General features: G+C 36.6%; 1 protein-coding gene across 1 annotated transcript in view; it reads left to right on the plus strand.

Annotated features, from left to right (window-relative positions):
* The window catches only part of MALRD1 (MAM and LDL receptor class A domain containing 1), a 238,264-nt gene extending 227,458 nt beyond the window's left edge, over positions 1 to 10,806 (plus strand). The window contains exons 39-41 of the mRNA XM_017741406.1: positions 7,887 to 7,962; positions 9,619 to 9,675; positions 10,394 to 10,806. Of these exons, the coding sequence (XP_017596895.1) occupies positions 7,887 to 7,962; positions 9,619 to 9,675; positions 10,394 to 10,501 (241 nt within the window). The 3' untranslated portion in view covers positions 10,502 to 10,806. The remainder of the gene's footprint in view (positions 1 to 7,886; positions 7,963 to 9,618; positions 9,676 to 10,393) is intronic.
* The last annotated feature ends 5,292 nt before the right edge of the window (positions 10,807 to 16,098 follow it).

Consider the following 16,098-nt stretch of genomic DNA (forward strand, 5'->3'; position numbering starts at 1 on the left):
TATTGCTTCACACAACTCCTGTTGTGCGTTTTCTTGTCCATTTTTGCATTGCTAGATTTTCCTCAGCCTTCATTTTCTTCTCCAGAGTTCATCTTCAAAGCTGTCTCTTTTCCTTTAAACTTGTTCTCTGCTATAGACTTTCCTCTCTTTGGGGATGTTGTTATCTCCCAAAGTATCTACTAAACTGTGCAGACTCCTGCCCGGACATTATTGCTGCTGACATGTCTCCTATCTCTGCATGCTCCCCTGACAGGTAGAGCTGTCTATGGACACAGCAGCAAAATGTTGAAGCAGGAACCTTTATTGGTTGGGCTTCTGTTAATTGAGTGCATAGCTTCACCTGCTTTCCTTACATCTCCTTCCTCTTCTTTAAAGCAGGAATAACATTTCCTTATCTGATTTCATGTGTCTTTAAGATTTAATTCATTCACATTAATACAACCTGCTAAGGCACACATATGGAAAAGCACTTCAGAACTGCAAGATTACTTGTATTGTAAGAGCTGCTGGATTTTGGGTTTTTTTTCGTGATTTCAGTAGTTATCTTGGGAAGAAAAAGGTTAATTTCTCAAAACATATTTGATGGTGTTTCAATTAAAAAATATTGGTTTTTCTTACACTACTTCTCCTGTGCTCTCAACGCTTCCTCCTACCTTTTTCTTGAATAAATATCTGCTTAAAGGTTACTGCACTGCCATTCACATCTCTTTTACCCACATATCTGTATTTAAGGAATATTTCTTCTTCTCTTGTAATTATATGCTTAAAAAAAGTAGTCTTTTTTTTACCCTGTTGCAATATGATGCTACACAATATGGTCCTATTAGGTATGTATTAAAACAGGGATGAATGAGGATCTTCTTAGTATGGCTCTAAGAATATACCACAGCCTTGATATGCAGAGAACTAGAGCTGTGAAAGACAGGGTTGGACAAGCTTACAGAACAAAGCTTGAGGTCTTGATTGTTTTCTTTGGAGTTTCCATAAAGGTAAATTATGATGATGGAAATTTTTGTGATTACAAGTTTTGTCTATTAGAAACTGAGATTGTCAAATTATTTTTGCCCACACTACAAACAAAAGTTTTTATTTCTCTTGTTTTTAATCGCAGTTGACTCAACATGTAAGTTAAAATGCTTTTTATAAGCATCTTGCTAAGAAATAATCTAGCTAATAAATGGCAATTTGTTTGAAATTGTGAAAACAATGAAATCCAAAACTTTGAATTTGAGAAGATAAGCTCATCCAGGCAGTTTACCTCTTCCTCTTCAACTACATAGTGGCTGCCATGATTTGGTATACAAAAATCACAGCTGGAAACATAGTAGTAAATTAAAGCAAGTTATTCCTGAACTGCTTAATCACTAACCAGAAGGGACCAGTCAAAATGCAGCCAATGGTGTTGTACTGAAGTTTGGATCTTTAGGATAAGACTTTATAATAAGAAGTGATTTGTGTTTGCGTAAGTCTGTAAAATGTACAATGTGACAGTACCACAAAGAGGAGTGAGACTTTATTCCTAATTTTTTTTAAGGGATTTGATGAATGAGAGGAATTTACTGGCACATAAATGATACTTTCCTACAGTTAGTTTTCTCTTGTGTCTGCTTTTAGCCCTCCTGACCCATGTAGTTTTCTTAAAGTCATTAGGCACTAGAGTCACTCTAGGGAAGCTGCCTCGCACTTGAAGCTGTATTTACTACCTTTTGATAGATTTATTTTCTAGCTGTTTTTATGTAATTTCTATTAGTATCCTCTTGTTTTACTGGTATAGACCCACCCATGCAGGCATTGGCAGGTGGCTCTCCAGAGGCACATTAGGAGTTGTCGGTGCTAGCTCCCACAACATCTTAAAATGGTGTGCAGGTCCATCTAAGTCTCAATGGAAATAGTACAGAAATGTGCACAAGAGCTGGAGAAGTTCAAGAGTCCAATATAACTCTTTTTTTTTAATCATAAAACCTGGTAGGAGGCAGTAGGGGTAGGCTGGGGACCCCTCAGGCAATTGTCGGTTAGAAATTTGTCACTAACAGCAGTGAGAACCTAATTCACATTTGTCCCTCTTCTTCTTCTCTGGAAACATTAATAGTGCCTTAACCCTTCCTTTCAACCCAGAAAGGATGCCTCACTTCCCCTTTGCTCTGTCCTTTTCCATCTCCTTTGCCGAATTTAATTTCTGATCTGCAGGCTTTAAAGGCTCCCGTTACTGAGCGGGAGTTATTGGAAGTCACCATGTAAGTTTACTTCCTGATGGACAAAAGCAGCCTTACATGGCTTGGCAGCAGCGTACTTCATTACCATGATGGCATTCAGATATGCCAGATACTTCCCAGTCCCCAGATGGGGATATGTGAACCTTTTGTAACCCAGAAACCCCAAATCAGGGAAGCTTATGAGTTTCTCTCATTCCTGTTTGCACTATAGAGATGATGTTTCCTAATCCAGAAGGGAAGGCTGCCAGTTACTCCACTCCATCAGTGACATCTGTCCTTATTGACCAAATAAAAGAAAAACTTCATTTTAGCTTCCTTTTTGTTGCAGCTGCCTTCTAATGCTTCATTGTAATTTGAAATATGAGAGTATGAAAAGTAATTAACTTTCTGCCCAGCCAAGCTATGCCTTTTTGCTGTTGCCTCCAAAGCAGACAACATCCCTGGTCCTTTCAGTTTGTTTTTTTCCTGTTCTTAATCTGTGCCATCAGCTACAAGGCCAATGTACCACAGCTATTATCAGTCTTGTCAATCTTAATGAACACAGTACATTAAATTTTCCAGAGCATATCAGCAATGTATCTTGTCACACAAGCAAAAGAGTGAAAAACTGAGGTGTTCCAAGAAAGTATTTTAAAATGATAGAAAATCATGGGAAGAAAGGGCCCACAGAGGCCATTTTTCATCCTGCCACATCACAGACTCAATTGTATCACTCCTGAGTTTGCATTTAAAAACCTCTATCAACATGAATTTGATGGCATCCTCGGGCTATATTGGTACCTTGGGTAGAAAGAAGTTTACAGTTAGAAAGTTGTTTTCTAACTACTGATATGTCTGTTTATAATTTCATTCCTATTCCCTATGGACAATAACAGATCATTCCCTTCCTCCTTGTAGAAGCTTTTTCTGTTCTTGAAGGCAGTTGTCATGCCTCCTTACAGGCTGCTTTTTTCAGGCTAAAGAAGCTCAGTGCTTTTGCCTTTCTCCATAGTTAAGGTTTACTTATAATTATGATGATTCCCAGTTGCTCTTGCCAGACTTTCTGCAATTAGGCCATACCCTTCTGGAGGTCTGGTGTGGAGGAACGGATGGTGTATTCCAAGGGAAGCTCTCCAAACAGATTTGAAGGGCTGCCAGAGGTCATTGCTGGCTGTGCCTCTCTTCCTACATCCCAAAGTGATAAACAGAATGATAGTATAATGACATTTATTGAATCATTTTCAGCTTGTGAACTGGAACAGAGACAGATACAGTTCATGTATAATGGGAGAAAAAGTGCAGTTTTATGGGAAAAAGTAAACCAAAATTTGGAAGCATCAGCCATAAGTGTTGTTTGGGAATTGTTGTATTAGTCTAATGCTGCTACCCAAATCCATTCATTCTTCTGCAGAATATTTTTGTTCTGAAGGATGAGTACTGTAGTCAGAAGTCTTCCGTTTTTCTGAGATGTACATCTCATGACCACCACACATAGGAATGATTGCATAGAAACAAGAGGAAGCATGCTGAAACAGAGCCAATCCCTGTAGTCTGTAGCCTTCAAGATCACTAAGATGAAAGTTGCAAAGGACTGATTTAAAAAAAATATTCCCTAAAATGACTCAAAAGGTACAAAGTACAGACTTAGGAAACCCAGACAGCATATTAATAGTCGAATCAAACATCCAAGTGACTTGTACATTATTTTAGATGCAGCTTTTGGAAAGTCTTCTCTCCTTGCATCATGCCTCCTTTTACTTTCATGGGATGTGCAAAATATAGCCTACTTCAGCAAACCTAAATTTAGCTGAAAAGATTTTAAATACACTTCAGAAATTAAGATCTTGGGGTTTAGTTTCTGTTTAGAACTGGAGCTTTAGCACATCGTTAAAATTTTTTTTTAAGGATTTATTTTAATTAGTATTTTAATTGTAATTAAATCTTTGGCCCAGTAGGATTTTGTCATTGTTATGAACCACATGATAAGCATTCCTCTAGTACTGTATTTCATGAAAATCTGTGTCTTGTATAAAAGATTTGGGTTTTCTTTGGAAGGTACATTGAAAAGTACAAAATTATGAGCTCTTGAATTAAAGAGAAAGAAATCTAGATATTTAATTTTCCATTAATAAGAATTATGTTACTCAGCAGTCTGTTTATACGCTGGTGGGTATTTTGTGGAGCATACAACTTCTTCCTATCTTTGTGAAATTGTACTGGAGAAACCTCTGATAAGGCAGTAGTTTTTGCTACTACAGAATGCAGACGAGCTTAGCAAACTATGCCTTATGTTACCTCAACCCAAGATGATTAATCGTCTCCTTTCCTATTGTGGTAATTCTGGTTATGTTAGAAAACCCAGTTCTCTCTAAACTACCTTACACACTTATTTGAGTATTTTTCACTTTTTTAACTTTTTTTTTTCCTTTTTCACTGCAATTACCACTTCATCCAATTGATAGATTCTAGCACTTGTATAAACGTGATTAAATTTTCACTCGCATATTCTTTAAGGTCTTTTAAGTAATTTGAAAACATTTCTGAAATTTTAAGGATAACTATTGATATCCCTTAGAAAGAATTGCTTGCTGCATTCACAATCAGGGGGTAACAATATATATGTTTGTATAAACATATTCATATGTATGGATCTATGTGTTTATATATGTTGTGTGCATGTGTAACATAAATTACGTGTAAGTTAATATGCTCAAGGTGACTTTCAAAGCCCTGCTTTGGCAAAAATGTTCTTAAGAACAGGAGAGAACTTAAGAAGGCTCATTTTCCACCTAAGTTTGTGGTGCATAAATTCAAGCAGCGCCCATATTTTTGGCCATAAAATTCCCATTATCCCTAAGATTAGGTGACCAATACATGCACATTTCATGATTCAGATCTAGAGTGGGGGGGCACCTGAAATCTGCTGAATTAAAAATCCATTTTAATGCTTGAGACATAGACAGGACTGATTTCAGCACTAAGCACAGCAACCACAAACACGGTGTTGGAAGAACTTGGCCAGCACTGTTTTTGGTGCCCACAGTTTGGCACAGTATCCTTCTGGTTAGTTATCCTCCTTGTAGAGGAAGCTGGAGATCTGTGTTCAGCACTTTCCTGCCCTCAGGACAGACCTAAGTTCTCAGCATGTTCTTGCCCAAAAAAGCCGTATATAGGTCTTGCACAAACTGCTTCAGTTGAATGGAGCAGCGAGTGATGAATCAGACTTGTCCGTACCCTCACCGTTTGCTATTGGCACAGTAAGGGTGCTTCACACTGAGGATTGTGTGACTTGGGATGCCCTTTGGAAGTGTCTTGACTGACTGTAAGCAGAACTGATTCGTTTAATTCTGTATCATGCTTTTAGGCCATACAGTTGGTTTGTGACGTCTAAATGAGACACCAAAATCAAGGCATGCAAGTCTGGCCCTTTGGGCACTTGTTTAGAAGCAGAGCCAATCTCCTTGAAAACTTCTCATCTGAGTTTGCTTCTGGCCTCAGATTTTGTGAGCCATGCTTTCATTTTAGAGTAAAAAGTAAATTTTGTACACATTTTCTGGAATTTATTCAGGAGAACTGGGATGCAAATAAAGGTTTAATATATAAATAATCTAATATATCATTGCTTCACTAAGCTAACTAAATGAATCAGAATATCATGATTTATTACAGTTAAGATAAAATCAAATGAAAAAATCAACAGGTTCAAATATTCAGCCCTCCCCATTGTTGTGTCAGGTAATCAAAATAAATTATGAGACTGGCATTAGAAGCAATTACTTTCTGACAGTCTTGTGAAAAATTTTAGGGAAACATGTCTGGTTTAGACTAAAACCCAAACTTAGTTTCTTGCACTGATTTAATTCATAAGGTAGAATATTCCTGTACCTTACTTGTGTTCTCCTCCCAAGCAGCCATTCTGGTTTTCATTATTTGCAAAAGAAATCATTCAGTGTGTTCTCCTCTGTGGTTCCCACTGAGGAGCAGCTTCCCTTCCCAAGATCTCCATGGGCTGTGCTCCTGTGACTACTCTTGTCCCCTCAGTCCTGCCTACCACAGTAACATAGAGCCTGTCTATCAGCTTCTAGGGAGACACTGCTTCAACCACCTGTAGGAGCAGCTTTGGAACAGAAACACTTTTTAATACAAGAAAATTTATTTCTCCATCATGAAGATTGATGGGAAGCTTTAGGGAAATTTTTTGTCTTAGAATACTGTACATGCACAGATTTCTATGTACACAAGGCATATGCTCTTATTCATAAAAAAAACTGTGGAAAAAATCCCAAAAAACTAAATGCATCTCTTCAAAAGCAAAGATTGGCTTCTGATTCATTCTTCAGTAATTTTAACTAATACATCTGTTGCTTTTTATATAGTATTGGAACAGCTTTGATGGTTCTGGGCTTCCCACTACAAGACTTTGAGGTGCTGTAGTGTCCAGAGCAACAAAGATGGTGAAGGGTCTAGAGATCAACTTCTGTGATGAACAGTTGAGGGAGCAGGAGGTGTTTAGCCTGGGGAAAAGGAGGGTCAGTGGAGACCTTATTGCTCTCTACAACTGCCTGAGGTAGGAGGTTGTGGCCAGGTCAGTCTCTTCTCCCAGCAACAAGTGACAGGACAAGAGGACACGGCCTCAAGCTGTGCCAGGGGACTTCAAGTTGGACATCAGGAAGAATTTCTTCACAGAAACGGTTGCTAAGCATTGGAACAGACTGCCCATGGAGGTGGAGTCACCAAACCTGGAGGTGGAAGGGACTGGACGTGGCACTTAGTACAGCTGACAAGGTGGTGATCAGTCAAAGGTTGGACTCGGTGATCTTAGTGCTCTTGTCCAACCTAAATGATTCTGTGATTTCAAGCATTGTGGAATATTGGCAACAAGTCATCTATAGGGGAAAAAAATTTAGATCTAGGCTGCAAATTCCACCCCCATTCTGCTTAACTGCACACGTCATAAGTGCTTCCAAAAAAATGAGGATATGTGAAGACCTCTATCAGGAAAGCATATCTTTAAACCTCTAGATGGGGTAATGGACATGAGACCCATAAATGGCAAAATTAGTCCTATTAATCTATTAAAAATTGTTTAAGGCATTGTGTTAATGAAAATTTTGCATTTCAATACCTCAAGTGATTATTTATTCCTGGCATTGTAGCAAAAGATATGGGTAGCTTCTATAGCTTTAAAACTGATGCTGATGATTTTGACCCAAAATACAAGTTCTTTTCCAATTAATTGGAAAAGTGGAGTACTTATAACAAATAACTAAAATGTTCTTGAACTTGGAGCCGAAGACCATGTTAATAGCTGAATTTCAATGTGATAGCAAAACACAGAAAGAACATGATCTCATCCCTTGCACACAAATTATAGCAATGCAACTTTTACGGCAATATGTTATATTTAATATATAGCACTATACATGCATTTTATTAATACTAAATAGTTCTATGCACATCCAAAAGCATATATATTTTTAGGAGCAACAAATGAAAAATTATTATTTTAACCTAAATATTATTTATACAGAATATTGGTTCAATTTCATTAATTTCAGTAGAACTCAGTTGTAAATGTATTTAGCCACCTACTTTTTTGGAGTCCAGTCTTTTCAACCTTAAACTGCTTTGTTCTTTGACAACCTGTGTGATATAGTGGGTGTTTTTCCTCTTTTTTTTGTTTGACTTCTCAAGGAAAGTGCAGGAAACTGCTATTTCTTCATTTGCCAATCCATTGTACAAAGACCTTAGTTCATCTGGGAAAGTAAAGGTAAGTAGCAACAGCTGCTTCTATATGTGCAGAAAAATGTGAGGCTGTAGTCCTCAAATAGTTTTCTATTAAAGGAGTGTAGTCCCTCAGTGAATGCTATTTAATAAAAGAAGTGAGAATTAGAAATTGACTCAGTACTCAGATCAGTTCCAGTGCATTTTGAAAACATGGGAATGTTTGAAATCAGTTTTGACAACATTTCAATATTTATAACTATTATGACTATGGGCTGGTGATTCGGAGGAAAAAAAGGTGGTTTGGATTAAATATTTACCCACACACAGATAAGAAGAATCTCAGTGGGACTTGTCTCCTTTTGTATCTGGGAAAAAAACAAACAAGCAAACAAAAAACCAAGAAAAACCATCCAAAAAATCAAACACACAACAGCAGAAACACACCAACAACAATAAAAACACAAAATGCATCATTCAGCAGCCAAGCTGCCTTCCCACACTCACTTAACTTTAATAAAACAGTTTAGAATCCTTCCCAGTACCTTAAATGTACATCACAATTCCCATCACTGTAAAATTCACCTTGACACTAAACAAGTGAATGGTCACAGATTTCCCTAGTACCATTTGCTGATCAGAATTAAGAGACTGATAGAGTAACAAAGAAATTTTTGAATAAATTGTGTATAGAAAAGTGAACATATTGCAGCAAAAGACTTAAAGGCAAGATTTAATTATCAAATTACAATGATATCTAAAATTCATGTCTTACATTTAACAAGAAATAAATGATTGACTTAAAATGAAGATATCTCTGGTATTTTGCTTATAATTTAAAATAATATAGACAAAGAACCTTGGAGTATTTAAAGTATCCTTCCTGCCCTCATTTTGATACTACCCTTATTAGCATTGGAAGAGCTAGGCTTGGTTTGAAATAGAAAATAAAACTTCCTTGTTCTTTGCACAGTCAATAATATAAGATTCTACTGCAGCTTTGAATAGGATTAACTATGACATGCCATTTACTTTCTATAAAAGGGTCCTTACACCTGATTTTAGAGACATTAGATCAAATGAATTCACTTTTAGGTTGGAGTTTGTGAGAGCTCCAAGTTGGAAACATTCCCATAACAATCATGTCCAATTTATCAGGACATTTTTATTTTAGTAAAAATAGATTCCTGACAGGCTTCATTTAATAGCAAGTTGAAAAACAGAAGCACAGAGTAGGGAGAGACATTTTCATGGAAGACAGCCCCAGGCATTGTGATTGAAGTCCAGCCATGTATCAGAATTTCCTCTATTTTCTCTGAGACTGGGAAAATACATGTTTACACTAATTCTTCTTTTTAAAAGAAAACAGGAATTATGAGTTTTCTCCAAGTCTGGTGAGACTTAAATCTGAATGGTATACCATCAATCAAAAGATATGACAAACTGTGAGCAAAAGCTCTTATCTCGAGCTGAATACTCACAAGTTATGCACTTGTGGGAGTCTCTTGAGTTTCATAAAGAACAATTCTTCTGAACCTTTCTGAACACCAAAACCATGTGGGCTTAGCATAGCTACGCTCTTGCTCATAATACTGCCTCGTCATTTTGGATCCATAGAGTGTGCTACCCAGGCACCACATGGCAGAATATATTATTTTCAGCTCACTAAAAATATTCTGAAGCAGTTTTTGTCTTTTTATAGCCTCCTGGGTATGCCACCTCGCCTGCCGTTCAAATCAGTGTTTCTCCATGGCATGAGGTATGTAATAACACATTTCTAGGGTATGTGTTGGGCTAGTAAAGGAAGTTCATTTGCAGAGGAAAGGGAAAAATATCGCTTAAAGTCAATGGTGTCTTGCTACTTATAACGTTAGCACCTCTGGGAATCTGAGAAAGATTACTGGGACTGAATTGGTTGGCAACGACCTCATAATAACAATTTTATTAATGTTGCTCATCATAGCTACTTGTTACACCATACACTAATTCAAAACGTTTCAGTCTGGGCAGATGCTGAAGAAAATGTTTAGAATTCTTGAAATCCTTACCTGAAGAGTTCATATTACCTATTTTCTCGTACATTCCTCATTCAAGGAAATTAGAACCATTCTCTTGAATAAAAGGAAATTACAATACCATGTACCAAAATTAGCGAGCCAATGCAATTACACTATTGTATTCAGATTGCCCTAAAATAATTCTAAATGTATATTAGAGCAAGGACTCTGCAGACAAGGGGAAAAAAGGTGGAAACAGATACAGAAGTAGGTTAAATAACTTGATCAGGTGCATGTGGTAGGTAATTGTTTTCATGGAGCTATGCTAATCAGCTGAAAGTCTGGTCTAAAAATATTTAGCGATTTTACGGTTTTCTTTTAATATGTCACTTCTATAATGATGCTACAGCCATTTGCATGTGCATTTTAAAAAATTAATTTAATTACTTGGATTTTAAATATAATTCTTTTTTGTTTTAGTATCCATTCAATGAAGATGTGAATGATACTTCTTTTCCAAATCCTCTCTATGGTGTAGCAGCAGAAGACATGGAGAAATTATGCAGTTCCTTGAAAACACAAACATAAAACAGGATCAATATTGATTATAACTTTGCCTAAAGATTTGTTATAAAATCTGAAAGTGTCATGATACTGTAGTATTTGCAATATGAATTAATAACTCGTCACAAAATTACTTTTATTAAAACAATTATGTTCAGAAAGTAAATTTATATTTAATATAAAATCCATACATAAGTAAAATATAATTATATATAGTCTTCTGTAATTTCTGTTGGTGCAGAAAGAGATTGATAATTATAACCATGAATTCATTTTACATTTGTGCAGTTCAAATTCTAGTATGTTAATAAAATGTTTAATCAAATCCAGATTCTTAAGGTTTGGGAATCATATTTTTATGTCCATTATTTGAGAAATGATAACTTAAACGATTCTGTAATTTTGCATTAGAAAGGGATTTTAACCGACTCTTTTAGTGTTCCAAGATGCAGAAGCAAAAGAAAAGTCTTTATAAAATTAGAAACATATCGAACTAAATTGAGAGTGGTCATGAATCATGGATTTGAATATCAGCTCAGCATGTGATTCATCTATGTGACATACCAGTAGATGCACTTATTTTTAAAAAATATTTTTAATATTAGCCTTGATAGTTATATCTGAACAAATTTCCCTCTGGTCAGCTCTGTGGTTCTGCAGTGCTGACCACAGTGCTACTGATAAATTTAGCTTCATGGTTGACAGAGGGTGGAAATGGGCATGTTCAGGAAACCATATTTCTGCTGAATAGGTTGGCCTCCCACACAGCTGAAACTTATGTCAGCCCATGCCTCCATGAGAAAGATATTGGGGAGGAATTCTGGAGTGCCTTGTGATTTTGATTGTCATCCTCTGTGGTACCAGGCATAGCTTGTTACAGTGTTTACGCTTTAAATAACCTGACAAAATGTCATCTTCCATAATACCCACTTGCATTACACGATCGTCATTTTTAGCTTGAAGGCTTAAGTGTTCCTGCTGTGCTTGTGTTTTCTCCCTCCCTGTATTTCTACAGTCTGCTTAATTTTAAACCCATTGGCAAGTTTTAAAGTTACTAAACTCCTATAAATTGCATAAAAACAGACATCTGCACTGTAGATGGTATCTCTGTTAATACCTTCATTCAGGGAAAGCTGAATTCCTTGACATTTATTAGACTTTTGAGATTCCAGACAAAAAAAAGCATACATCATTCCATCATGCACAGGGCTCCTTGGTTTGGGTTTGGGTTTGGGTTTGGCAGTGTTTCGTTTTTCTTTCACTTTTTCTTCCTAGCATAACCATAACCTATATCTTTCTATATTATCTATATATCTTTCCATATACCTACAGATCTTTCTACCTGGGGGCACAGAACTACTTTTTGACTTAGATTTTTTTTTTGTCTGATTTGTTTTTTCACGGGGAGCAGAAGTAACAAGGCATGATGTTTGCCCATCATTCTCCCCACACTTTTTCAGCAATATGCTCATCAAGTGCCTCTCTGCTGCATTCATACACACACCTGCCTTAATGCCATTTAGTTGAAAGTTACCAAGTGTTATTCATTAAGGTTTTAAAAAAGGAAATGTGATCACACATGCTGTTTTCTTTCTGAAACAAGATTAGTATCACTGAAACATAGAATTTTCTTATTATATTTGTACCTCTTAGGTTGAGATGCAGAGAATACATTTGATCCAGGAAAGTGCCATGTGCATCCAGCTTCTGAACTCTGATGTTTTGATAAATCTGTGTGAGATGATTGTTTTCTGTATTATAAACAGGCATTGAACATTCCTACATGGTCAAGCCCAGGTACTCAAATTCTCATTTATTCTGCAATAGACTAGCACTGCTTGCAGAATTTCATTTGACACTAAAATGCTGGTCATGCTATAGTTCTTAAATCTCCATTCATTGTGTCATGCTATGTATATCTGTAAAAAATTACAATAACAAAAAGGATAGGATTAACGATAGTTATAGTAGACTTTTATCACATTCTCCCTTACGAGGAAAAAAACCCCCATATTTATTTTACTGTTTATGGTAATCATATTTTAATGTCCCAAATAAAAGTAGATGATTATAAAGAATTTTTGTAGAAGAACTCAAGGAACATTATATTACTCATCAGCAATTATCTCCTGAGAGAACTGTGACTCTTCTGGATAATCTCTGAAACAAGGTAGGCCTTGCACCAAAATAATTTTCAATTTTTATAATTGACAGAATGATTACAAAGAAAGTGCTGAAATTCAGACTTTTAATCTTCCTGAACTTCAATAATTTTTTCTCTTCTTATTTAATGAAGAATAGCAGATTTAATTATATTTGATATATGGTAATTGTTTCAGCTGACTAACAGCCCCAGCCTGAAATGTTTAAGACATAAATTTTACTTTTTATTTAATTTTCTGAATTTTTTCAGTACTTTAAACTAAATTCACAGGATTCATATTCTCAGTCATCCTTTCCACAATTTCAATTTCAAAATCTAAAGAACAAATCTAAAGGAAATATACAGGATATGAATATACAGGAAAAAAATATTGTTAACATTTTCTACATAGATTTCTTACTTCTTCCAATTGATAATATCCCCTGGCTAAATACCCTCTGTAAGCTTATGCTGCTATTGTCATAAAATTTATGTAATAAAAATTATTTGTTTCCAAATGACTTTTTTTTCTGGGAAAAAATTGGAAGATAAATATTCTACACAGACAATGAATACTATACCTAGTCTAATTTAAACATGTTTGTACATTAATGATCCAAGGTAACAGCAGAAATAAATTACAAGACAAACTTTCAACAAAACCCAATACCACTTTCAGTGTGGTCATTATGGTCCTCTCAGAGTTGTTTTGCTCCTGAGGTCTCACAATCATAAGGAATACAAGCAACCAAGTCTCTTGGATTTGGCTAACCTTCATTTCAATCCAACATATATTTGCGGTACATATCAACAATCATGTTTCACACACAGATGGCTGGATCTTGTCTTAGAAAGCATCCCTGTATTTGCAGCTTGTTCCAATACTTGCCTCAACATCTGCCACTGGCTACAACGTCTCAGTTTTGGAAAAGGTGTTGAAGGGGAGCAGGATCTTATCTCTGTCTGCAAAACCTGAAGTACAACCTGTGGCTGTGTACCTTTCTCCTTGCCAATACTGATGGGCTCGAGCCTTGCTCAGAGCTCCCCTTTGGGTTCGGTGGTTGCACTGGTGCAGCCATACCTGTGTTTTGCACTGGTGCCCCATGCCTCCATGCTTTCCTGCATCTGCTGGTCATTACAGTGGATATGCCCATGGATGTAGTCCAGGTGTTTGCTGCTGGTGACTTTCTCTCATCCTTTCCCTGTTTCACCAGCAGCAGCCTGATGTATGTGAAGATGATAAAACTGATCAACCACGTGATCCAATTTTGAAGTTATTATGGTTTTTATCTAGAGGATGGGTTAGATGGCATCCAAAAGTCCTTTTCAACCTAAATGTGCTTGTAGTCCTATGTTTCCATGGTGTTGGTGGCACCCAGTTCCTCCTTGATATCATTGTCCTCTTTAAATTCTGTCTCCAGCTTGTGCCATGCATATGTCTGCTGAGATCATCCTGAAGCCAAGGGTGTCCTCAGCTCCCCCTTACGGTTCCTTCATTATTTGTTCAGCTGGGGCTGAGGCCTCAGGCGCAACTTTCGACTTTTTCATTACCTCTTTCTGTAGCTTACACATCTGGAGATAGGCTCTTGGATTACTTAGATCTTTGCTTAGATCTGCTGCATCTTAATCAGACATGCTGCCAAATATAAACACTGGAGCTACAAAAAATGTCCACTTTTTGTAGCCATCAAGCTGGCAGGGGTTAAATTAATCTTGTCCTCAGGTAGGTGCCTACCCTAGAATGCAGTACATTGAATTCTAGAAGCTCCTAATTCTTTTTGTTGCCTGTAAAGACAGTCTAGACATTATGTCTGCAATGGAGATGTCCAGATTTAATTATATTAATCCCACTCATACTGTTTTAATTAACTCAAAATTTCATTAATATATGTATATAATAGGAAGATTTTCACTGGATAATCTTCCTTACAAATGTGCATACAAATGCTCCCTGATACACAATCAGTTTCCAGGCCTCTCTCTGTTTGTATAAATTAGACAGAAAGAGCTTAATAAACACATATAACTTGCAGTAATGCATCTGTCAAAAACCGACATCTTCTGGTTTTCATTTTCAGTTTGTGTGTGGGAAGAGAGGGAGAAGGGGTGGGAAGAATTCATATGAGAACAAAAATGGAAGTTCCTAAGCAGAAAAAGCTACTGTGGGCTGTATTGCTCCGTGTAGATCACAGCATGTGAGAACTCGGGCACCTGACATGGAACAGTATTCCTCCTCTGCTGAGAACTTAAAGACAGTCATTTATTCTCCAAGGTACCAGTCAGTTACTAAGGCTTGTGAACAGGAAATTGTTCTCCACTCTGTGAGAATGAAGTACAAAGCGCAGCAATGGAAGGAAACACAATACTAAAAACATGCATATTAACATCATTCCAAACTGTTCCTAGAGTGTTACCACTTCATCAGCTGCAGCTCTTACATTGTAGCCCATTTTTATTTGAAAGCAGATATATAGCTGACCAGAAGGGTGGCCATAATGGGCATGTTCCTGCAGCAGCCATCCACAGACCTTCACAAATGTCAGGCAAGTTAATATTCATATCTGGATTTCAATTTACCATCTGCAGCTATTATCATTCTCATGGATATATTTCATGCTCAAGAAAAAAAAAGGTTTAAAAAGAAGAAATGCATTTTTCTACAGGATATTTGTACAGGACAACTAAGATATGATAAACTGTAGAGCATATTAGTCTTGGTGGGTTTGCATTTTACTTTTGTTACAATACTCAAGCTGCATCTTAAAGGGGGACAGGGGAATAGATCAGAACATAACCTCAAACACATCAGGAATTTACAGCATATTTACTGTTTTATTGTAAAACCACATTTTTTGCCCTCAATATAGCCAAAAAGCAATATAGTGTTCAACCTAGATATGGGAATATGAAACTTGACTTAGTGTTCAGGTGGTGTAAATTGGGTGTAGGAGGTAAACTAGAGTACCTTGTGGTGTGACAATGAATTTCTTTCAGTCTTCTGGGCCTTCATGGACCACAAGCTAAAATACATCTCCCAACATTGATTCCAACTACTAGAAGGAATTTTCCATTCTGATAGTTCAATTAATTTTTAAATGTTTCTTTTTACCATTTCTTCATAAAATGAGTTAATTTTTACTTTTATAATTAATTTATGAAAAATGCCAAATGATTATGCTTTGGAGAAGAGCTGGTCAAGTTGTCAAGTTCAGGGAAATGTTTAGGCAACAAGATAAGCCAGAAAGAGCTATCAGGTGCAGGGGAGGGTGAGTATTCTACTTTTCTAATGAAAATGTGAGTCTCTGAAGCAAGTCAGCAAGGCATGCTCAACTGGGTTAAATGGGTTTAACAGGGAGAAATGAGCACAAATTATTCATGGGAATTCTTTAATCTTCTGTGTAATTATGTGATCATTCTCAGAACAAAGACTTTGGTTGCTCATAACAGGAGGAAAAAGTCAGTTCACACTCAGCACAAT

The sequence above is a fragment of the Corvus brachyrhynchos genome, unplaced genomic scaffold (genome assembly GCF_000691975.1).
Source record: "Corvus brachyrhynchos isolate BGI_N302 unplaced genomic scaffold, ASM69197v1 scaffold167, whole genome shotgun sequence".
In the NCBI taxonomy this organism is placed as follows: domain Eukaryota; kingdom Metazoa; phylum Chordata; class Aves; order Passeriformes; family Corvidae; genus Corvus; species Corvus brachyrhynchos.